Source organism: Cetorhinus maximus, chromosome 4, assembly GCF_964194155.1.
Source record: "Cetorhinus maximus chromosome 4, sCetMax3.hap1.1, whole genome shotgun sequence".
NCBI lineage: Eukaryota > Metazoa > Chordata > Chondrichthyes > Lamniformes > Cetorhinidae > Cetorhinus > Cetorhinus maximus.
Window position 1 is genome coordinate 96,485,668 of NC_135882.1, and position 25,339 is coordinate 96,511,006.

The following is a 25,339-nucleotide window of genomic DNA, read 5'->3' on the forward strand; positions in this document are numbered from 1 at the left end:
AGATGTTGGGTAGTTTCTGCTTGTGTTGCAATGAAAGCTGAGAAATTGGCTATAACACATTGAATTATGGGTCCACAAGTATTCTCATGAAGTTGGTCAACACTTCAGTGCTGAAAAGGATGGGATCCAAACTCTGCACAAAGCTCTGTACAAAGTTGGTGCCAGCCTCTTCCGTGCTCCATGACAGTGAGTGTGATTTTCTGTAGGCTTGCAAATGCACCAAGCATTTCTGTGTGCATACCTATATGCCTTTTCCTCTATGTCACTCCATCAAAGTCCTTGTCAGAATTCCCTGCAGCTGAACCCATGTGTGCTCTCGACCTCTGATGAGTTGGCACCTGTGCTGTCCTTTCCCCCTGCACCCTAGCTGCAAGCTACTCATGCCCAGTGATTCACTATGTGTAGATTCAGCCTCCATGCTACTCCCTAAGATACATGCAGTGCCAGTATCTGGGCTGTTGGTTGTGTGTGTGGGATCGAGTGACGATGTTTCATCATCATCAGCCTCTTCTTCCTCTTCCAACTCACTCTCCCGAACCAGGTGGAAGTTCTTGGGTACCTGAAAGGAGAAAAGCACAAGGGTAAGTTTGTGATGTGAGGAGGTGGGGACAGGGGAAGCAAGGGTCACATGTTTAGACCAAATGCAGCTTGGGAACCAGAATGTGATAAAGGAGTAGTGTGTTGTGAGAAGGAAGATTAGATAGGAGTATACCATCATCTTCGATCCTTTCAGCCCTACACTGGCCACAGCCTCAGTCGTGGAAGTTTCAATGATTACAAGCATCATATCCTACACTGGGGTGAGGACATGCAGCCATTCCTGTTGCCCATCAGTTAGCTGCTGCTATCTGCGATTTTGCACCATCTCATCCTGCAAAAGAAAAGGAAATGTGTCATTCATTGAGTGTGCAATGCGTTTGGATGATGTGGCTGTCATGGTTGACGAGCTGGCAGTGTGTGATGGCAGTGGCTGTGAGGCTTGTAGCAATTCTAGGCGTATGGAGTGAAGTGAAATTAAGAATGTTAGTTGTGAGTGAGATTGTTGGTTGATGAAAGGTAAAGGTGCAGTGAACTGAACAGTCTGTGAGCTTTATGGTCCAGTTGATGGAATTTGATATTTTGAAAATGCATTCAGTAATCTTGACCACTCATGCGAGGTCATTAAACTTCTTTCAACACTGTGTCTAGGTCCTCGAGAATAGACTCCTGGCATTGACTGCCATGTCTAGATGCTGACTTTGATCTACACAGCTATCTGCTCCCATTTCCTTTCAAACGTTTGACTGGAGGACATCCTGGCCCTCTGTGCATAGAGGTATTTTCTCCCTCAGTTGACCTCCTGCACTGATCTCCACTGTTGTGTCTGAGAACCTTGGAACCTGTTTTCTGCCACATTGTGCCATTCTTTTTTCCAAGTCAACATCACTTCTGCAGCCAGTTCCAGAATTTGCTCCAGCACGAATATATTCCCCCCTTTAAGAAGTACAGGCTTGTTTTAACTTCCACAGGTTAGCTTGAACTCACACTAGCCTTTCACGATTTTGCACCTCAGGTGTCCAGCTACTCAGTAGCATGCTTAGTGCTTGCTGGATACTGCAATCACGATGATAATGTGCAGGGAACACAAAGTTTGCATATTGGCTGCATCAGAAGGAATTGGTACAGACTAATTTGTGTTATGATTCCTGCACTTGTTAAGGCTTTATCCTGTTATGACTAGACCCTAGGTGAGGTCCCCAAATTTGTAATGATCCCAGGCGAGTTACCTCAAATTGTTATGCTCCCAGGTGAAGAAGGATGAATTGCCTCCCTTTCTTTATTCAACCCCCTCGGTTGGTCGCAACAAGGTTAATTTAAAAAGGATCCCTTCCCTCATTGATACCTTTTCCCAATCCAAATGTATTTATGTTTTAAAAGGAGCCAATTTAACCAGGCTTTCGTGAGTCAAAGAAAGAGTGGCCAGAATTTTCCGATTTGGGGGCGATTTGGGGAATCCCTCCCTCCCTCCCCCCCACCCCACCCCCACACAGGAAGTGCATAGCGCTTTCCGTTGGGCAGGCCGCTGGGCGGGCCTTAATTGGCCCGCCCACTCAAAATGGCGGCGGGTCCTGTTTCAGCGGCGGAGTTCAGCTGTCTGCCCGCCGCCGAGCCATCAAGTTAAGAATTCTGGCCAGTGAGTTTGTTACGTAGTAAAACATGAGAAAAAATAATAAAAACACAACGACATACACACAGATTAGAAATGAGAAGTGAGTCCAGAAATAGAAGTTAAATAAGATATATGAATCAGTCTTCGGCTTGTCCATGAGGAGTAGATGGTGAAATATTGTGGCCAAGAGTCATACGGACTCGAAACGTTAACTGTGTTCCTCTCCGCAGATGCTGCCAGACCTGCTGAGTTTTTCCAGGTATTTTTATTTTTGTTTTGAAATATTGTGGCCGTTAAGTTGGGGTGATTCTGGTTGCACTGACTTTGGCAGTTGAACAGTTGGTTTGGAGACACATGGTTCTGCAGATTAGCTGAAGGAATTGCCCTGTTTCCCTTTTTGACTGTATCTTTGCTGACTTGTGACGTGCATCCAGCAATGAGAGAGAGAGAGACTTTTTACCTGCAAGTGCAGGGATGCCTATATGATGCTCTTCAGCTGTAACCTTCACAGCAAACACGAGCACAGTAGAACTAGAACACCAGACTAGCACACAGAGACTAGAGCTGCAGTTGGCTTTTTAACCCCTTTTCTTGTGAATTCCTGGAAGGAAAAAAAAAACAAACATGTCTTTCACCCAGAAACTGCTTTCTTTCATCTCAGATCATGTTCACAGACTGGGGCATAACTCAACAGGAGATGCTTTCTGAAATAAAAACAGAAAATGCTGGAAAAAACTTAGCAGGTCTGGCAGGACCTGTGGAGAGAGAAACAGAGTTAACGTTTCAAGTCCGTATGACTCTTTTTCATAGATGGGCCAGGATTTCCCGGTCGGCGAGCAGGGTGCAGGGCCTGCTCGCTGATGCATAAAATGACGGGGGATGATGTCGGGCGTCACCCCGCCCCATTTCAATTTCCAGGTAGGCGGGGGGTCAGCAGAATCAGCTGTGCGCCTGCTGACCTGTCAATGGCCAATTGAGGCCATTGACAGAGTCATTAAAGTAATTAGTGGACCTGCCCTTCCAACCATAAGGTTGGCGCGCAGGCCGGGAGCCCTGACAGGCATTAGAAAAAGCACGAAACCTCACCCACGGGCGGGATGAGGTTTCATGTAGATTTTTAAAAATGTAATAAAAGTGATGGACATGTCCCAACTCATGTGACAGTATCACATGAGGGAACATGTCAGGGAATTTCTTTTTTTTTCCATTTTAAAGATTTTTTATGTTGGAGCCGATCTCCCTGAGGCAGCACTTAGCCCCAGGGAGATGAGTGCGCTCATGCTCGAAAGAGCGCACTCTCGGCTCAGGGAGCACATAGAGCTTCCTGGCGGACGTCACGCTGGGCGGGCCTTAATTGGCCTGCCCATGTAAAATGGTGGTACGCCCCCCAATTGGGGGCGCCGATCGGAGGCATGCTTCCACGCGCCTGCTCCAGAACATCCCCCTCAATGGGGGGAAAATTCTGCCCATGGTTCCTGCTGAGATGGTAATCAGTTTCTATTATCTCCACAACCACAGGAGATTACAGTTCAGTTTTTGCATTACATTTCTTCTTTTGAAGTGTCTCTGTTGAAGTCGGCCTTAACACCTTTTTAGGTGCAACATTCCATTCGCTCTGGACAAGTTGGTCAAGTGTAATCCACATAGGAATTTTCCAGCATTTTACAGCCTCAGCCAGTTTTTACTTGGGTGTCCTTTAAAAAACACGTCTTCCTTTAAAAAGTTCAATATGTCCGTCAATAATTCAGGACTATGATCCATGGTCATCACAATCCAAATTTTGATGCCAGATCTTTGGCGAATATCAAACCCAATAAATTATGCTAGCCAGTAGGAATGTATATAGCTCTATATAGTGCTATATTTTAATCAGCTGTTAATTCCAACTTTTATTCATTTTTATTTCATTAAATTCATTGCTAATACAAATAACCAATTCTGGGCAAAATTAAAAAAGAATAAATTGACAGTATGTTAGCAATGATTAAATATTTTGGCAGTCAGTTTAAAGGCATCTAACTTAATGAGCTGAATGTAGCAACATATGTTTTAATACGAATGCTAGAAGTGCCAGCCAATGAAATGGTAGTTTGAGGAGTTAGAGCATAGTTCTTACTACCAGCACAGAGCAGCATACTAAATAGTTAATTATTCAGTTATTCTAACTTCTAGGTCACTTTTAACCAGAAAATTATATTTTCTGGATTGTTTCACCCATTTACTTTTTAACTAAAATATTATTTCCTTCTACCTGCCAATTAACACATTTTGGGCATGGTTTTCATCTATAAAGCAATCTATCACTGTCATAATCACACGGTCAAAGGTATTTTTGCATATGCATTGAACACAAAGATTTGGACACAATTATATATTATTTAGCTTCTCACTTTTGTGTTACCCATGGAATAAAGCTATTTAATGCATGGGCATTGTTGCAAAAATCTGGTTAATAATTCATATGCTTTAGAATGGCATGCCCTGTACAGGCATGCCATGTTATGAACTCTCAGTTAATTCTTTAAAAATTGGCCCCAACAAGTTGTGAAGATGGCTGCCACAAATCATGTGTTCTTTTGACATTAAGACTACAGACAGTATCAAGTCTCCAGCGAATAGATAATTAAATATGGACATAGGTGAGGGGACCTCACAACCATTTGTGGAATTCACACATCTCATTGTTTAAGAATAGGATAGCGCCTAAAGACTATGGAGTTTGCAGACTGCCTGTCTCCATGTTTCATACTGGACAAAAGGGAAGATCAAAACTCAATGGCCACTATCAACTTCCCAATGTATCACAATGCCACCCCCCCATCCAAACTAGATTGTGTGGACTTTAGAAGTGTTAACCCTGCAGTCATGTGATTGAAGCTGGTTTCAGGGACTATATCCCTGGGGATCCATCAGAACCATCTGTCGTCAGCCAATCTGAGAATCACTCTCGGAAACTAGGTGCCAGTCATCAAGCAGGCAAAGTACTTAAATTGTTCCAGTTTCAACCTGAGAACCAACCTCCTAGATATTCAACTACAAGAAACCTCGCAACTTCTGTGAACCATTTGTTTTACAAGACCCTCACTTTAAAACATCAAGTCCATTCAAGATTCAAGATCCACAGGCTTGCCACATGGGAGTCCTGAAATAGGAAATCAGAGACTGAATTAACTGTAATCTGTAAAACTACACTCTCTTTATCTATATCCAATTTTTGTGTGTATGTGTGTGTATGTGAAACTGAGGGTGTGACGTGTTAATTCAGTGTAAGTGCGTGAGAATAAATAACCTTCTTTATTTTAAACTCATGAGACCTTGCTGCCAAATTATTTAATTAAAATACACACTCCAAGGGTAAGAAAAGACACACATCTTTGCATGCAAAATATACTGATTACCAGCAATAAGAGAATAAATACATTCCGTCCATGACAAGAATGGAAATTCTGGTTTTAGCAATATAACTTTTCAGTTGGAGGTTAAAGTGTTAAATGTGAAATAAGTGGATATCTGATTGAAAAACTGGTAAAAACAAATCTGATGTAAATGCAACTCAAACAAACCTGAATTTATTACACTTAAAAGGTAGCCTGTGTTTATCTTGCAAGGTCAGAGTTGTTAGTGAAACAATCTTGAACAATGAATGGTCCAACTCTAAGCTTGTAATAGAGTCAGGGAATCTGGAGAGAAGGCAATTACACCCATTAGAAATATACATTATTTCTATAGGTTGAAGAGTCAAAGAGTTGTGTTAAAGGTAAAATAATTGTTTGCATTTCTGTTTGAATCATCCTAAAGCATGCCAGCTTGCCATAGATATAGTGATTCTGGATGGAGTCTTGGTTAGAAAGTTATTTTATTTAGTTTATTTTTGTGTGTTTGCTGATAGAAGTAAGCAGTTCAGTTTGGGAACAGACAGAAGCAGTTGCAAATTTAGTCTTGTGTAAGCTGCAATTCACTGAGTTGGGAGAACCGAAGCAAATTAATGTTACTCAGGTCTGCATTTAAGCAGAGAAAATACTAACTTTATTGTTCACCACGTGGAATGCAGGTGGTGGCTCAAAGAACACAGGTGGGGAATTGGTGAGGAATGTGACTGGGAAATTTGTGATGGGAAAGAAGCTGGATGATTTGCCTAATTTGAAGCTAGAGGAAGAAATCTACAGTGGTCCTCACAGAGACTTGTGGCAAAAAGCAGTCGGCTTGAACAATGAGCCTGGAAAGAGCTTTACAAAAGCTGTGACAGCAGACTAGGAAAAAGCAGTCAATGTATGACCAGAGCCAAGGCAAGGAGCTGAAGAGTCCACAAGGTCTTTAAAGAAAATTAGAGAATCGCTTAGACAAATGCTAATGGAAGGCTGCCCATAAATCTTGTACCTTGGAGGAAACTGGAATATAGAGGAGAATTAAAGTAAATTCTGGAGGACTGTGGCATATCTTTGGATTGGTCCCAGGAAAAGTGAAAATCATCATGATTTCGTAAGATAAGGAAACTCTTGTGGGGAAGGAAAAAGTATAACTGAGTTTATAGCATGTCTTTAGAAGGTATGGTGTTAAGTTAATGGTGCTTACTTTGTTTAATTCATTTTGATATACGATAAAGTTTGTTTTTGTTTCAAAAAATGAAATTGTGTGGCATAGTTCTGTCAATTAATTGCTGACTGTCACAGAATTTGTCTTTAACTGTTAACAGTCCATACGTAACAGGATCATAACAACATCAGTAAGATCCTTGCAGTAGCTTGTCCCCACAAGAGAACCAGTTTTAGCTGTTGCAATGACAACCAGTGAGGTACACAATGTGATCAGCTCAGAATACAGCCAGGTGCACAAACTTACATTTATATAGTCTTATCTCTCAAAAGCATTTCAAAACATTTTAGATATAGTTAATTACTTTGAATGCAATAACTGTTCTAATGCAGACAGCAATTCATGTGGATCTAGGTCTTAAATGAAGGGAAAAAGTATGAAAGTTCTCTTTGTGAAGTGTGAGCCATTTAAGTTCAAAATGGCTAAAGGGAGCATTCCAACCTATCAGTGTAGACAGGGAGAGAAAAAGAGAGCCAGGAAGGTACAGGAAGGCTACACGCATTGCCAAGCAAAAAAAAAGTTACAGGAGTAGAAATTGGCCCTTGTTGTACCCATTTTTCAAGCCCAATTTTTGTGGTGCTACACTCCAAAGCACATTTTTCAGGGGCAGAATTTTCAGTTCAGCATTAAGCAGGCACGCGCCCGACACGCTTCAGCATAAAATAGCGCGTGATGACGTCGGACACGCCCGAAAGTCAGAAGCGCACCTGCCGACAATTAAGAGTGCTATTAAGCCCATTAATGTTCCAATTGTCCCCAATTTTTCGTGGTCCATCCAACCTTACGGTTAGCGGAAGGGCAATTTTGCCAGGGGGACTTTGCATTTTTGATGAAACCTCATCCAAGGGCGGGATGTGGTTTCCGTTATTAAATTTTTAAAAATAAAAATGTATGGACAGAATTTTCATCATTTATATGTTCAGGTGACTGATTCAGATGTACGGACCTTTTTTCCAGATTTTTAAATCTTTCTTTATTGCTTTTAAATTCTTCATCTCCCTGAGGCAGCTCTCTGTCTTCAGGGAGCTTTCATTCCCTGCTCGCCCGCGCTTACATCAGCGCCTGCCCTCCTCCCACCCCCAACCCGGCAGCGCTGAGCCTTTCAGCAGTGGCTTCATGCTGGTTTGCCGTTAATTGGCCAGCCAGCGTGAAACCATGGTCGGGATCCGATCATGGTCGGCGGTCCGATTCTGTCCCAGGTGTCCCTGGTGATTGTCTAAAATAGGCATTTTCTTAACTCTCTCAACTAGAATGGACTGCCTTGAACTGAGCAGGCACCAACCTTGTTTTATATAAGGTTTTCTGTCATGTATGCATCCTGGCAAATCACCATAGGAGGTAAGTAAAAAATAATTATTTAGCTTCTGGATGTGGAACCTGGAGAAGCAAGAATGCTCCTCCCAGCTCCACGCCACTCCTGAGGGTCGCTGTTGGCCTGCAATCAGGCAAACTCTCATTACCATGCCCCTTTCCAAATGTAACTAAGGGCCACTGCAAGCAAGGCTGGTGGCCTGAAATTGACCTCTTGGAAATTGTCAGGCTACAGCTCATCCAAATTACTGGAATGAGGCCAGTCTCAGTTAAGCTTCATGCCTCAAGATCTAGGCCCCAAACAGGCCTTAACCAATTTCTAACCCATTGAAGCTAAGAAGCAGACCAGAAAACCTTATATGCCCTTTATCATTCAATGATATTTTTTGTTTTTTGATCATAATGAACATACTAGGAGATCTTGTGATGCAGCGTAGCATCCCTACCTCTGGGCCAGAAGCTCCGGGTTCAAGTGATACTTCAGGACTTGATGGCCATGGAAGGTGCATTCATAACGTTGTGAAATAGGTTGATTATCAGTCTGTAAATACTTCCAATACGCCGATGACAGGCGTTAAGAGCGGGAGAGTTTCCTGGTCAGCCATACTGCAAGATGCAATGGCAAACCACAATAATACTTTGCCAAGCAGAATCATGGACCAATCCAATGGAAGTCCATGGTCCCCAACACCCTGTTGGGCATGTTACCTGAAGGAGGAGCTCTGAAAGTCCATGAGCTATGACCATACTGAGAGAGTGCTCCGCTGTTGGAAGTGCCGTCTTTTGATGAGATGTTAAGCTGAAGCCCCTTCTGCTCGCTTGGGTGGATGTAAAAATCTCATGATGCTATTTCAGAGAGCAGCGGAGTTATCCATGATGCCCTGGCCAACAATTATCCCTCAATCAACATACGTCACAAAAACAGAAAACCTGGTCATTATCACATTGCTTATTGTGGGAATTTGCTGAGTGCAAATTAATTGCCACACTTCTTACATTATAACAATGACTGCACTTCAAAGTACTTTACTAGCTGTAATGCCTTTTCGAGACATCCAGTGGTCATAAAAGGTGCTACATAAATGCAAGTCTTTCTTTCTTTAAACATTAAACCAGGCATGTGCTGACTGGTGGCCTCCAGTACTGACCTACTAAAGTTTGCAGGATCTACGGGAAGCTACCTGTATTTGCATATGGCCAATGCGTGCTGATGTTTTATCGATCCATCACCAGTACCTCCTTATTCCATGTGGTTAGAGAATCCAGGATACACTTGCCACTGGGGAAGAAAACAGAGCCATCTCCTATTGGGTATAATATAAGTAATCTTGAAGCAGTCACACAACATCAGTTATAAATACTCCCTGGACTTCAAAAGCAGCTGACACTTAAAGGAGCTGTTCCTTTGGATGTCCCACGGGAAAGAAAAATGGTTCTTGGGGCATTGAGCCTACTTGATGGGGTATAGAACAATGAATTTTAGAATTCTCAGCTGCTGACAAATATTGGGGAGTGTTGAGACTCATTTTGGCCAAGCAGCAGAAATTTTCATATCAGTGGTATGGTAGTTTAATTAAACGTGCCATTCCTTGTGATTGTACGTGTGCTTCTGTGCCAGCTAGGCTTAGGATGACAGGAGTAACCCAAGCAGGAATGTGGGCAGCAGGCAGTTTATCTTGAGGACACTGCTTAAAATGTACCACCACAGTGATCAGAAATAGGTAAAGGAAAACTAGGGTGGGTGTGAAGAATGATGGTGTAGCAGTCGGAGGATTGTGCTGGTTTTATTGTGACACATCACTCATTGTGGAATGAAATAGTTGCTTGGTGAGTGAAGTGAGGAACCTTAATTTGTGGCAGGGCAATCTGGTCTCTGGCTTAGGACAGGGGGAGGCAAGTTCTTTTTATAAGTTGGCTGATATTTTTTGGTTGTTTCCCCTTACCTGCCTTGAAATGAGCCATTTTGCAAAAGAGAGGTGGCACAAAACACCTTCTATCACTCAGTAAATGAGCCTAACAGTAGTCAGCAGTGAGCTCTGATGCAGCAAAGCCAATTTTTATTCAAAAAGCAAAAATTAATGCTCTTTCTTCATTTTATGCCCCCAAAAAACTAAATGACAGCTGAGAAAGTGCAAACCACTGTCCAAGACCTCCATCAAACACGATGGGAGAAAATCTGTGTGTAGAGCAATTGCACATCAATTTGCATATAATTTAAATTGCAACAACCTCTCCAAATTCAGTGAGGTGCATAGAGGAAGTTTGGCTGCTCATTGTGTCTCTGTTATGCACTGATTTTTTGGGGGAGTTATTTGGGAGCAGGACAAAGGAAATCTACCCTAACATGTCCACGCTATTTCTGTTGGGTGCATTTGAATGAATTTACTAGGGAGATAAAGCATTGGCTCTTGATCCAGTTGGAGTAGAACTGATGATTTAAAATTTCTCATGAGTGTATTCTGGCTCTGAGCAGTTCTTGCAGACAGCATCATGTCATTTTCCCTTTGTCCTATGTGCATAGCTTTAGCCTTGATTGTGTCTGTTAGAAATAATAAGTGTATAAAAGTGAAATAAAAACAGAAAATGAAGTCATATGGACTCAAAATGTTAACTCTGTTTCTCTCTCCACAGACGCTGCCAGATCTGTTGAGTTTTTCCAGCATTTTCTGTTTTTATTTCAGATTTCCAACATCCACAGTATTTTGCTTTTAACATAAAAGTGAGTTCTGGTGATAATTGTGCATTCTGGCTGAACCTAAAGATAAAGTTAAAAATAACAATACAGAAATGCAGTAAGTGAGAGCAAACGTTGATCTGTAACAAGAGTTCTTAGAAATAAAACCACAAAATAACACTGGCAATATGGATTTTAATGGTTATTTATAGGACAACACAAGTATCTCCCTTTAAATTAAGGTAATAAAAATCAAAACGAAAACCATCTAAACAGGAAGGTCCAAAACAAAAATGTTATTTCAGTTATTTTTCTGCTGTTCTGCCTTTCCTTGTTACAACAGTGACTCTAAAGATGGTGATGGTTATACAGATACTGGGAGCCCTCAACTACTCACATAAATTGTCATCATCTTATTTGAAAATAGATCCATAGTTTTGCTGAAGTGTTTGACAATGAAGATATCCATGTTATGCTCATACTAATATTTTTGTTAAATTTATCAAGGAGAGGAAATTCACCCAAGAGAGGTGGTTTTCACTTCCATGTCACCCTCCTTTCTGCTAGCTGTCTATCTATTCCAATTTTTAGCAGGGCGTCGTTCATTTATGCAAAAGTTATTGACCTCTCCCTATCACTCAGCCTGTGGGGCAGCGCAGGCCCTAAAGCAATCCCTGTTATTATCATATGCAGCATATGAAACCCATATATTGCATTGTACAAAATATCAGCTGCTATTTACAAAGTAGTAGTCAGATGCTACATTCTGGAACTCAATTACAGGATGAATTAAATGCTTTCAACTTGTTTGAATTAATTCCTGTGTATGTGACAGCGACTGCCCTTGACATCAAGGCCACATTTGACCAAGTGTGGCATCAAGGAGCCCTAGCAAAACTGGAGTCAATGGGAATCGGGGGAAAACTCTCCACTGGTTGGAGTCAGACCTAGCATAAAGGAAGATGGTCGTGGTTGTTGGAGATCAGTCATCTCAGCTCCAGGACATCACTGCAGGAGTTCCTCAGGGTAGTGTCCTCAGCCCAACCATTTTCAGCTGCTTCATCAATGACCTTCCTTCCATCACAAGGTCAGAAGTGGGGATGTTCACTGATGATTGCACAATGTTCAGCACCATTCATAACTCCTCAGACACAAAAGCAGTCCATGCCCAAATGCAGCAAGACCTGGACAATATCCAGGCCTGGGCTGACAAGTGGTAAGTAACATTTGCGCCACTCAAGTGCCAGGCAATGACCATCTCCAACAAGAGAGAATCTAACCATCGTCCCTTGGCATTCAACGGCATTACCATCACTGACCCCCCGATGTCAACATCCTGGGGATTACCATTGACCAGAAACTGAACTGGACTAGCCACATAAATACTGTGGCTACAAGAGCAGGTCAGAGGCTAAGAATCCTGTGACGAATAATTCACCTCCTGACTACCCAAGGTCTGTCCACCATCTACAAGGCACAAGTCAGGAGTGTGATGGAATACGCCTCACTGGATGAGTGCAGCTCCCACAACACTCAAGAAGTTTGACACCATCCAGGACAAAGCAACCCGCTTGATTGGCACCACATCCATATTCATTCCCTCCACCACCAACGCACAGTAGCAGCAGTGTGTACCATCTACAAGATGCACTGCAGGAATTCACCAAGGCTCCTTAGACAGCACCATCCAAACCCACGACCACTACCATCTAGAAGGACAAGGGCAGCAGATAGATGGGAACACCATCACCTGCAAGTTCCTCTTCAAGTTACTCACCATCCTGGCTTGGAAATATATCGCTATTCCTTCACTATCGCTGGGTCAAAATCCTGGAACTCCCTCCCTAACAGCACAGTGGGTGTACCCACACCACATTGACTGCAGTGGTTCAAGAAAGCAGCTCACCACCACCTTCTCAAGTGCAATAAGGATGGGCAATAAATGCCCAGCCAGCGAAGCCCACATCTCATGAATGAACTTCTGAAAAAGCATGAAATTGGGGCCGTCGCACCCCTGCACTGCCAAAAATTCTGGCATAATGACACGGGTCGCTAACCCAGTGTCATCATGCTGGACTCGACAATACAGACATCGGGTGGACACTGATATCGGCAGCCTGCCCTCCATTTTTAAAAAACAAATTAACAAGCTATTAATCCTGTTAATAGGCCAATAGGCTTAGATTTTATGTTGCCCATGCCGTTTTCCAGTGATGCACGATAAAATCGTTTGGAGGGAGCGAGGCCAGGTATGAGGAGGCGTTGCAAATGCAAACGGATAATAACTCTACAAGCCGGACTATGGCTGACTTTAGCAGAAGAGCCTACTTGAGAAGGTGGGAGAGTTTTGCTTGTGTTGCAAGTTACTTTAATAATCATTTTGGGCTTTCACTGGGAGACACTGTCAGGGAAGGGCATCTCGAGAAAGGTGGAAAGTGAATCTCCTGCACCCCAGTACTGGACTCTGAGATCAGTGTCTCAATGGGCATTGTACGTTCTGGAGGAGGATCCCCCCTCCAGTGAGGAGCAGCGGAGGAGAAGGAGGAGGGAAATTGGCCAAGGACAGGTGCTCCCTGTGGTCCAGGAACTGTGGAACCTGTGGCTGAGAAAGGGCCTGTGAAGGGGAGACAGCAGCAGCAGGCAAACAGGGAGAAGTAGACAAAGGCACTATCCTGCCAACAAAGTACAACGGCAAAGGATGACATACCTCCAAATGTCAGAGTCCCTGTGTCTGAGAAGACTACATCTCTCTAGGGACACAGTCACATCGCTGCGTGACATGCTGGCTGGGGAGATTGCCTCAAATTGTGTTGGTGGATACCCTATGCCTGTGGTGTTAAAAATCACAGTGGCCCTGAATTTTTCAGTCTCAGGGTCCTTCCAGGCATCATCTGGATATTGCAACCAGCAGCCCATCATTGCATAGTAGGTTTTACAAATGCAACAGGTGTGCCCATGGGGAGAATTTTCTCCCCGTTGGGGAGGGCTGGGCAGAAGCGGGTGCGGGCAGGCGCGCAGTTGATCGCTGCCCATGACCGGCTGCGTGCCGCCATTTTACGTGGGCAGGCCAATTAAGGCCTGCGCAGTGTGACGCGCACCCGGAAACGCTGAGCGCTCTCCGTGTGGTCGGGGGGAGTAGGTTGTGTTGGGGCCTGCCTCTTTCGCGCATGCACGTGAAAGAGTGCAGAAATCTCCCTGAGACAGAGAGCTGCCTCAGGGAGATTAGTTTGATTTTTAAAAATTTTTAGAGAGAAAACAAATTTTTTAAGACATGTTCCCTCATGTGACTGTGTCAAATGAGCTGGGTCATGTCAATGAATTTTATTAAAAATTTTTATTAAACTTTAAAAACCTTCATGAAACCTCATCCCGCTTGCGGATGAGGTGTCATGATAAATGCAAAGGCTGCCTGGGCTCTTTGCCTACCCACCAACCTTAAAGTTGGACGGGCAGCTCAGTTAATTATTTTAATTGCTATTTACATGGCCTTAATAGGCCTTTGACAGTTCGGTGAGTGCACAGCCGACTCCGGTGTGCGCCTGCCGAACTGAGGACCTGATAGACACGCAGTGACTTTGGGACACACGCCCGACATCATCACATGTTATTTTACACATCGGCGAGTGGGCCCCACTCGCCGACCCGAAGATTCTGGCCCATGAGTTCATTTCATTTAGCGATGATAATGCCACTCAGGCAGACAGAGCCAGAGGCTCTGTTAACATTGCAGATTTCCAAATGTGCAAGGTGTAATAGATTGCAGACATGTGGCAATTAAAGCACCATTGGGAGAGTGAGGGGCATTCATTAACAAAAAAGGCTTCTATTGCATCAATGTGCAGCTTGTATGTGACCATATAGACAAAGGATAATGAAGACATGCACAAGCAATCCTGGCAACAGTCATGGTGCGAACAAAGTTGGATATATCCAGGTGCCAGGGATTTCCTGTGGACCAGACCCTTGAATGGCTTGGTCCTGGGTAACAAGGGATACCTCCTGAATAGATGGTTCATTACCCCAGTCTGAAATCCATGCACTAAAACCATTGGTCACCTCAGAATGAGATTTTGATGTTTGGACTGGTCAGGTGGTGCCCTTCAATAATCTTCTGCTCAAGTCCCACCTATGGTCATGGTCTGCTGTGCCTTGCACAACCTGGCACTCCAGAGAGGGGAAGCTCTGGCAGAGGAGGATCTAATGGAGTGAGCTCCATCCTCTGATGAGGAGTCTCAGGATGAGTCTGATGATGATGAGGAGCCACACCTGCCAGCTGCACAAGTCCGTTCACAGGATACTCAGGGAGATGCAAGACGTCTAATAATGCGAATATTTAACCAGCAATCTGTAATTTGATCTACGAGACTATTTTGCCTGCCCTCACCTTCTCTTGGTATCTCCAACTCAACAACACCAGGGCCACCTGTGCATGTGCCAATGTAGCTGTACCAAATGAGGTTAATCAGAGGGGCCCACAAGAGCACAAACTCCCTTAACTCCCAAATCAAAATCAGCATATCACACATGAAACATTAATGCACCCGGAGCTGCAGGTGCAAAGAACAGTTATTTATCGCCATTCTTCACTGTCGCTGGGTCAAGCCTGGAACTCCCTAACAGCACTTTGTGTATACCTACACCAGGTAGCTTACAGCAGTTCAAGAAAGTGGCTCACCACCACTTTCTCAAGGCCAATTAGGGATGGGCAACAAATGCTGGCCTTGTCACAGAATCACAGAATTGTTACAGTGTAGAAGGTGGCCATTTGGCCCATTGTGTCTGCACTGGTGATGTCAGCGATGTCAACATCCCAAGAATAAATAAAAGGAGGCTCCCACAGTTTTCAGTAAAAATAAAGATAGAGAAGTTCTTTTACATAGCACCACTCCTTGTGGCATTAAGCAGAGAGACTTGGGTGTGCTCATACAAGGAACACAAAATGCTAGCTTTCAGGTACAGCAAGCAATTAAGAAGGCAAATGGCATATTGTCCTTTATTGCAAGGGGATTGGAGTACAAGAATAAGGAAGTCTTGCTATCTTTGTACAGGGCTTTGGTGAGCTCACACCTAGAATACGGTGCAGTTTGGCTCTCCATATTTGAGGGAGGATATACCTAAAAGTACAGCTAAAAGTTCATTTGATTGGTCCCTGGATTGAGGGGGCTGTCCTATGGTGAGAGGCTGAGTAAATCAGCCCTGTATTCTCTGGAGTTTAGAAGAATGAGAGATGATCTCATTGAAATATTCAAGATTATGAAGGGGTTTGACAGGGAGTTTTGGGAGGTTGTTTCCTCTGGCTGGGGAATCTAAAATAAGGGACACAGTTTCAGGATAAGAGGCTGATCACATAGGACTGAGATGAGGAGAAATTTCTTCACTCAAAGTGTTGTGAATCTTTGAAATTCTCTACCACAGAGGGTTGTGGATGCTCCATCGTTTAATATATTTAAGGCTGAGATAGACAATCTTTTGGTCTCTCAGGGAATCAGGGATATGGGAAGCAGGCAGGAAAGTGAAGTTGAAGCCCAAGATCTGCCATGATCATATTGAATGGCAGAGCAGCTCTTTGGCCATATTATCTACTCCTGCTCCTATTTCTTATGTTCTGATGCAGATTTACATTGATTCCCTGGGGCAGGTAATGCGGTGGGCTGCTAACTACACGGCCTGCACAGTGTTCCTCACTGATATCATTGAAGAATGCTGCAAACCATGCAGGTAGAGTCCTGTGGCATTGCCTGTCCCCGGTGAATCGATGTAGTCTGCATAGCAGTACTTAGTAATAGTACATCACACTAGAAGCTGCACCACACGAACAGATTTCTCTCCCAAAATTTCGGAAGATTTTGTCAAAATTCCCCACAGATTTCAACAACCATTATGTAGTCAAATACTGAGAAAATGAAACAGCAAGAAGTAAGATTTTTTTTGCATAGAATGACTTGCTGATCCTTGCTTTGTACTAATTCAGTGTATGAGTTTTTACATAGTGTTAGCATATTCACATGTTCCAGTCTTTATAAATTCTGAGTCAATTCTTGTAATATGTCTCTATATTTCAGCTTCAATCTGAGTTTAAAGCCAGAATATTATTTGCTCTGTATATAAATTGAGTAAAATTATCATAAAGCAATACTCTTCAGCATACTACAGATTAACTAAAATAGTTTCCAATAGTGCTATTTGATAATATTAATTCACATGTGACATATAAACTGGAAGGGGTAATTTATATATCCTTATGAATTATAAATGAAATCTAAAGAGGCAAATCTTAAAACAATGTTCATTTTTAACCATAAGATTACATTTACCAAGGGGGATTTTGATTGGCTGAGAAAGTAGCCAAAACACTTCATCCCAATCCATCTTCAGAATGTGTAATTATATCAAAGCTTCTCTTGCAAGGTGAATAAATACCACACACCACAATGTCTCATAAGTGCAACATGGTACTCATGAAAATGTAAGTATATATTTTAGCATTCACACACAATTACATGCAATGAAGAACAATATGACCTAACAGAATTAAACAAGGTGGTTACATGCAACTGTTTCCCTTTGCACCATCAACATTGGCCTACTGATAATTCTCACTGCCAAGTAGCTCCCATTTAATATGCCTCTGTTGTCACTTAGCTAACCCACATAGGCAGGAAATTCTCTCTGTTCTGACAAACCAGTAAGGTGTTGCAGTATTATTCAAACATCATCTTATTTGTATACCTTGTTATCTTTACAAACAAAAATATATTTAATTGTTCATTTCCTTTCCCTTTAAAGTTCACACAATTGTTCTGTGGCAAAAAAGAGAAAGATGCAGGAACAGAAATTTGGAGCATCGGTAAACAAGAGAAAATCCCTGCTGATGAAACCCCGTCACTACACTCCTAGCAAAGACTGTGAAGAAGAAAGCAAAGAGGGTAAAGGCTCTGACGAGATTTTAACACAAATAGAGGAAGCGGAAAACAACAGACACTTGTTAGGTATTACAGCAAAACTATCTCATATTATATTGCAGTCCAAGGGCTATTTTAGAAGTAAGTTATTTAAATATATTGCAAGTCTAAATAAGCTAATCAATGAATAATCTAACAATATTCAAATGATGTCTTCCCTTTTTAATGGTGTTTTTCAGTAGGGTAATAAAAAAAGACATTGTTATGTAAACAGGCATTTTCACCAATTCCAGTACTCTGTGGGTAATGGGGATACATCAGAGCTGTGTAACTTAGCAACAGTAGTAATTGTTGCTTTCTAGTGCTTTTACTAGGTAAAATTCTTCCATTAGAAATGTGCAGATGTGGCCAATGTAGTAGATTGAAAAACAATTCCATGAATCATGCATAATCAAATGCAATTCTGTTTTTTTTCATTTGTATATACTAAGTTACATTCGTACAGTGTTTTCTAATTCCACTAAGAATTACAGCCACATTTTCTCTTGCCTACTATTATTGTTAAAACATTTGTATTATTTTTTTGGTAGTGAAACAATACTGGTTACTTGCTAAATCTCATGTATGCATCACAACACATAAAATGTGTGATGATATACTATTAACCCATAATCCACCTACATATTTTAATACAATCTATGGCAGAAAATGATAAGCCATAAAAAGTATCTTGCACTCACCTTTGTTAGCTATAATGCTAATTTGATATTAATTAGCTGTAATAATAGTATAAGAGTCTTATAATTTTTCAGCACAGAAGGGAGCTATTTGGCTCTTCATATCTGTGCTAGTTTTCTGAATGAGCTATCCACATAGTCCAATTTGCTTTCCTTTTTCGATCTATAATATATTAAAAATGGTACATCTGTGTGCATTTCCTGTCTACAAAATCTCTCATTCTATTACCATGTTTTTGTGACACTTGTGAAAAGATTTTTTTTTCCATTATGAACTCCTATGTGCACATTTAGAACAGAAACTGCCTATATAGAGTTACAATGCTGTACTACACAGTCCCACCAGAGGAGGTGCTAAAATATTTCATTTTCATTCCAGCTGTCTGGGGGGAAACTCCTATGCTCCAACCAACTCTGCTTCTCAAATCACCATAACCTTTGATATTGTATTTTAAACAATAGCAAATAAAAATATGATATGAATAAGGATAAAAAGTACCATTTCAAAATGGGGACTGAATTATACCTGCACATTCTACTCCAAATGTTCTGAGCCCTCTAACTCCACTGCATCTGAAGATGAAACCTGGGCCAGATTATCACCGTGATGGAGAACTCTCCGTTGTAGTGAAAATGGCAGAACAGCCAAAAATCATAAGTCCTGGAGGCAGCTGGCCATTTAACTCATCAACTGCCTCCACAGAAGTCAGCTTCTGGTAGCCCAGGAGTGTGAAACCTGAAGTGTGCAGAGTAAACCTGGTAAGAACAGGTCTGAACTTTGTGGATTTGTCTGGAAAGCTGTGGTACCCCTTTGGAGAAGTAAAATACCCCTTTGGGTTTGATCCCGGGACACCTTTGAAGAAGGTAAGGTGCCCTTTGAAAGAGTTAAAAGTAGGCATGAATGTGCATAAAAGTGCATAAACCTATTAACTATCAAGCTCACTGGAACTGTCAACAGACCTGTCAAAATCAATTGTCAAAACTGTCAAAAGCAAGTGTCAACAGGACCTATCAAAAGAGCCAAGAGGAAGTGTCAAAAGCACCTATCAAAGGGAGCTGTCAAGCTATCAGGGCATTTAAAAGTCCTGCCCTTTAAATCTTTGAAAAAAATTGTCTGCAGAGTTAAAAAATAATAATTTCTTGCTATTTCACTCTGTCGGTTGACATAAGCCTGAGGGTTTCCATTACTGGATTAGCGCTATATGACTGATTTCAAAACCATCCATTATCACAGTAGTGCGTCTGCCATTTCATAGTTTTATTGACAGATACAAATGGACATAGATTCTTTGAAATTGGACTTTGAATTCCAATGCTTATGCTATAAGGGATTGTGAACTTGAATGAAATGTTTGTTATTATAAGGCATTATGGATTTAAGGAATGTAAATGTAGTAAATGGGTTTTTATGCATGAGAGTTTTTTTCAGTATAGTGAAGTCTGCAATAGACAGAACTTTGTTTTATCTCATCTCTGAGGTCTGCTCTGAAGGGCATAGGTTGACATGCAAGAAATGAGGGTCATGGAGGTGGGTACATGAGCATAGGTTAGCATAGAGGGATGAGGGGCCAAGTGGCAGTGGGTACAGGGGCATAAGTTGGCATAGGAGCTATAAAGATCCATGGCGTGGGTTGACATGGATGGGGCATGGGGAGTGTGTGTGGGGGTTGGGGGGTGTTTGAGAGGTGAGGGCTGGAGGACTGTTTTATGTTTAATTCTTTTCTATTTTTGGAGTGCCAGAGCCTGAGACAGGCCTTCCGCCCAGCTCACCTCTGCACCCGGCAGCTTCCTCACTTCTTCCAGGATTGCCTGCCCAACTTGTAATCTATTATGACACAGCCGATGGTAAAGGCTGAGTTGTTCAAACCGCAGAGGGAAACTTGAAACAATTGTCATAACCCATTTTTGCAATTTGATTGTTTTGAGATGCAGACTTTGAATTCAGTAGTAATAAGACTACCAAGTCTCAAGAGGTTTTTATAAAACTAAATTAAATATTTATTAATACAAGAAAGATTGTAAACACATTCATAATAACTATAAAAATCCCCAAATTAATCTTACTCTCAGTTACACCCCGTTAAGGCAACAGTAAATCTCATGCAGCAGAAATTTCCCCTGTCGGGGGTTTGTGCAGGGGTAGACGTGAACCCAATCGGTGCCCCCAATCGAGGCCACACCGTCATTTTACATGCGCAGGCCAATTAAGACCTGCCCAGCGTGCATGGAAATGCTGAGTGCTCCCTGTGCGGGCGGGGGGGAAATCCCTGATTCGGGGCCTGCGCTCTTTCGCGCATGCACGCAAAAGAGCGCAGAAATCTCCCTGAAGCACAGAGCTGCCTTAGGGAGATTAAGTTTGGAAGGGAAGTTTTTATTAAAGACAGGGAAAAATTATTGAGACATGTCCTCTCATGACAGCATTACATGAGCTGGGACATATTTATCAAATGTTTGAAAATTTTTTAGTTAATTAATAAACCCTTCATGAAACTTCATCCCGCCCGTGGATGAGGTTTCATGAAAAATGTGAAGGCTGCCTGGGCTCTTCACCTGCCTGCCAACCTTAAGGTTGGATGGGCAGCATTCTTCACTACTTTAATTACTTTCTTACTGGCCTTAATAGGTCTTTGACAGTTCGGTCGGCGCGCAGCCAAGCCGGCTGCATGCCTGCCGAACTGCAAATCTAAATGACGCACGGTGACATCGGGACGCCCGTCCAATGTCACCATACATCATTTTATGTGTCGGAGAGTGGGCCCCGCCCCTGCTTGCTGACCCTAAAATTCTTCCCATAGATTTAAACAGACACCTGGCAAAGCACACCCTGGACAGTTGCATTCAAAATGAGTTTCTTTCAGCTCTGGGTCCTTGCAGACCGCAGCTTGAGACTTACAGGCTGGAGGCTTCTCACACTTGCCGGATCTTAAAATGTCTCTACCTTACGCACAATTCCCTTTCTCCTTTATGCATATCTTTCTCTTTGAATGTAAATGTTCCATTGTATCACTAGGCTTTTAACTTTACCTCTTCTAACTATAATGTCCTTTCATCTCACCAATTTTATTAGCAAGCTGAAAAAATTTAAACACATTGCTTGGCGTGTTCTAGCTAGGTGTAGGATTTCACCTGCAGTCTTGAATGGTTTCTTTTAACAGATGCAAATTTATACTTTACTTTCTACCCTCCTTATGTTTACCTAATTAACATCTCAAAACTACTATACATCAAAACACCCAGATGAGCTGGCTTTAATCCAGTTAAGACACACTCAGGCACACACATAGACACAGACCCCATTAGAACCCTATATTTAAAAATAATTTCCAATAACATTATAGACATTAATATCACTTAATGACAAATCTAAAATATAGATATCTAAAATATCAGAGTGCTTTATTGAACAAAACCTTTCTAACAATATTCTTTTTTTCTAGAAAGCACACTTCCCCAGTCAGCACAAGAAAATCTTCAAATGGACCTTCCAGAGAAAGATACCAACAATAATACTGATGATTTTAACAGCTATCAGGAGCTGGTAGTTAAATCACTTCAAGACCTGGGGAAAATAGTTGAAGATGCAGCAATACAGAGATGCACTGAAAGTAATTTAAACGACAGTGGGGTACAGTCTTTGGAGGGCGAAAGTGATGTTGATGAAAGTCATGCATCTGTAATTTTCACTAAAGATAAGACACCTGCATGTGAGAAAGAAGTGATGCTACATTATTCCTGTGGAGAAAATAATCAAATGGTTTCTGAAAGTATTTTTGATAACTGTGACCAACCCCAGGATTTATCAAAACCTTCTAACATGAACAAACTCAAACCTTTTGCAATCCAAGGTTATAACCTGGGCTGTTATACTCAGGACAGTTTAGAAGCAAGAGGGAAGGAAATTGAGATGATAGACATTGTCCCACAAGAGACTGCCTACCAGAACAGAGTTAATGATGTCAGAGAAGCACAGAATTCAAAGCCAGACATTTCTGTCAGTAAGAAGGGGTCTCCAAAGACTGATGATGACTGCACTTCTCAGATATCTACAACCACAGAAGGTTCAGAAGATTTTGACACCACTAAGGGGAACCTAAGTCTTCTGGAACAGGCTATTGCTCTGCAGGCAGAGCAGGGATACATCATAAAGGGAACACACAAGGAAAATGAAAGGATCTTACTAGAAAAGCTAACTGCAGAAAAGCAGCATTGCAAAATCATTGACATTGGCATCAGAAAGAATTACTCCAGCAGAGGTAAACTGCATTTGTTCTTTTTTTGCAGGATCACTTTTCAATCCACTCCTTAAAATAAATTTCTTTTTGGGTTTGTCTGCATCCATATTGTCGTTTTTAACTAGCACGGCCATATTTTTTGTGGCCTGAGTCAGTGCTGCTGTATGATAACATGTGCGTGAGATTGGTCTTACAATATATTTTTCCCTCAGACATATACTTCACTGCCATGTAGTGTTCCATTTAGTGACAGACAATTGATGAAACTTGCTCAGTCATACCAGGTGAGTTTCACTGTCAGTCATGAATATTATTCAAACCTGCAGGTTGGAAATTGAATACCCACTACATGAACTGTCTTATGGAGACCAGGGGGTGAATTTCTGTGGGGTTTCTCTTAATCATCCACCAACATTTGGGCAGAAGAGCCATGGAATGCCCAGAAAAATGACACAAATGTCACTGCAGCTTCCCAAGGCTTCCACAACTCTTCATCCAAAGTTAGAGCAAACAATTGGGAAAACCCTGCACAAATTGATCCCCTTGATTTTTTGTGTATATTTAATTTCTTGTCAACAATTGCTATTATCAGTCGCTTAGTATAACCGAACTTGAGTATTGCTGAAATGAGAGACATGTTGATGAAGCTCTTCATCTTGCACTCATCAGGACAAACACAAAGACCAGGATTTTCCAGCCCTGTCTTGGTGGGACCCTCGCCGGGACTTTGACTCCATTGACTTTCGGCGGGACCGGATGATCCAGGCAGTGGGTGGGGCTGGAAAACCCTGCTCAAGAATGCCAAATTTCAAACAATCACATCAATTTATACTACAGAGAAAAGGGTGCTTGGCAAGTTGACTCTGATTAACCAAGGCATTGCCATGGAGAAAGCAACAAGGAACCATAGGCTCCCCAAGCTCCTGAATAATTCAGAAAAGATGCAAGGCTTACACATATTTCTTCTGTTTGCCGAGAATAGGTCTCCACATAGAAATGTATATTGCTTTTATCAAGCATAAATTAGCCAACTGATTATCTTAAATGTGTTGTTAGTGTAGCTATTGGCATACTCAAGATTGTTCAGCAAGTGCTGCCCAATCATTGGATTACATCTAACAGTAAACATTTTGTTTTGGATTTTGCAAGTGTGGGCTGGTTGAATACAGTCTGTGCTCTGCTTATTACAAAGCACGGAAGGAACATGCTGTTTGATTCAGTCAACCAATCACTGGCCTATATACCAGGCATTGTACCAGTACTGAAATTCATATACAACGTTACTCAATTGTGTGGTAGGCAGAATGTCCTTATGGACTGACAGCAGCATCCTGCTAGTGGAAAATAACGCCCTTTTCTCCCGTAGTATAAACTGTTGTGAAATTTGGCATTCTTGCATTTATCCTGATGAGTGCAAAATGAAAAGCTTTAGCAATACGTCTCTCTTTTCAGCGATATTCAATTATTACTATCTCAGTTTCAGGGTCTTATAAAGCCCAGCACATAATTCATTCTTACTGACAGTTACTGCATCATTTATTCTGGATTATTCAGGAATTTCCTTCACTCATTGAAAGGAGAAATCACAGCCTTAGCTAGACAGGGAATTATATAGAATTTACAGCACTGAAACAGAACATTCATCCTAATTGGTTTATACTGGTGTTTGCACTTCACACAAGCCTCCACTCTTCTTAATCGAACCCTATCCTTTTTCTCTTATGTACCTTCCTCACTTCTCTAGCTTTCTCTTAAATGCATTGATAGACACCTCTGCACTTAGTAGAGTTCAAATGGAAAATTCAATGGAATGTCGATGGAACCTGTATTCTTGTTCATTTCTGAGAGTCTGTGTTAATGCTCTAATATTCAATACTTGGATTTTTAAAAGGCATAAGGAACAGTGAGTTAAATTAATGAATAGAAATATAGTAAAAAAAATGGATGGCTACAGTTTCTGTGGGGATTTCTCGATCTTCCAGGAAAACCTAGGCAAAACATGAGCATGTACTCTGGAGAAACGGAAAATCTACTGCACGATATGTAATGAATAGAGACAAGTTGTCTTCCTTGATAAGATTCTTGTGTCATTAACTAGAGAATACACTATAGCATTGACAAATAAATTAGTTTTGTAGTAAAAAACATTTACAAAAAATATGTAAGAGTCAACAAATGTAAATACTGTGGAGAAATCCCATGTACATTACAATGAGTCCAACAGTCACTACAAGATGAGCCACAGGTTGTCATACACTTCCTCTTGCAGATGGAGAGTTGAATTCTAGGTTTTGCAGAAGTCACATTTATATTTGAGTCTAGCACTAAGAAGTTATAGAGAACTGGATGCTATAATTTTCTTTTGTCAATGTAAATTATTTCTTCCAAACTAGTGTTTCTTCCATTTCTTTCTCTGAGGGCTACAAATACATGTCAGTGCATGTGTTTTGGGCCCTCCATTAATGCCACTCAAGAAGGTGTACAAGAGCACCTGGAGTAGTTGATCCATCAATTTTTTCTCCCTCCATTTATGAAATAGCTTCTATCCACTTTGTTATCCCTAAAATAGTGCAAATTGAAATCGGCACAATATAAGGGGAATGGTGGATGCAAACCAGCATCTTGTCATTCTGTCATGGAGTACATTGAAGCTTCAAAATCTTGCACCATTGTGGGATTGAACCCAAAGGCTGCATTACACTACACTTATAGACTTGTGTACAACAAAACTAGTAAATGTC

General features: G+C 41.7%; 1 protein-coding gene across 1 annotated transcript in view; it reads left to right on the forward strand.

Annotated features, from left to right (window-relative positions):
- The window catches only part of st18 (ST18 C2H2C-type zinc finger transcription factor), a 412,589-nt gene that overhangs the window by 293,007 nt on the left and 94,243 nt on the right, over positions 1 to 25,339 (forward strand). The window contains exons 6-7 of the mRNA XM_078540528.1: positions 17,514 to 17,716; positions 21,804 to 22,619. Coding sequence (XP_078396654.1) covers positions 17,514 to 17,716; positions 21,804 to 22,619 — 1,019 coding nt within the window. The remainder of the gene's footprint in view (positions 1 to 17,513; positions 17,717 to 21,803; positions 22,620 to 25,339) is intronic.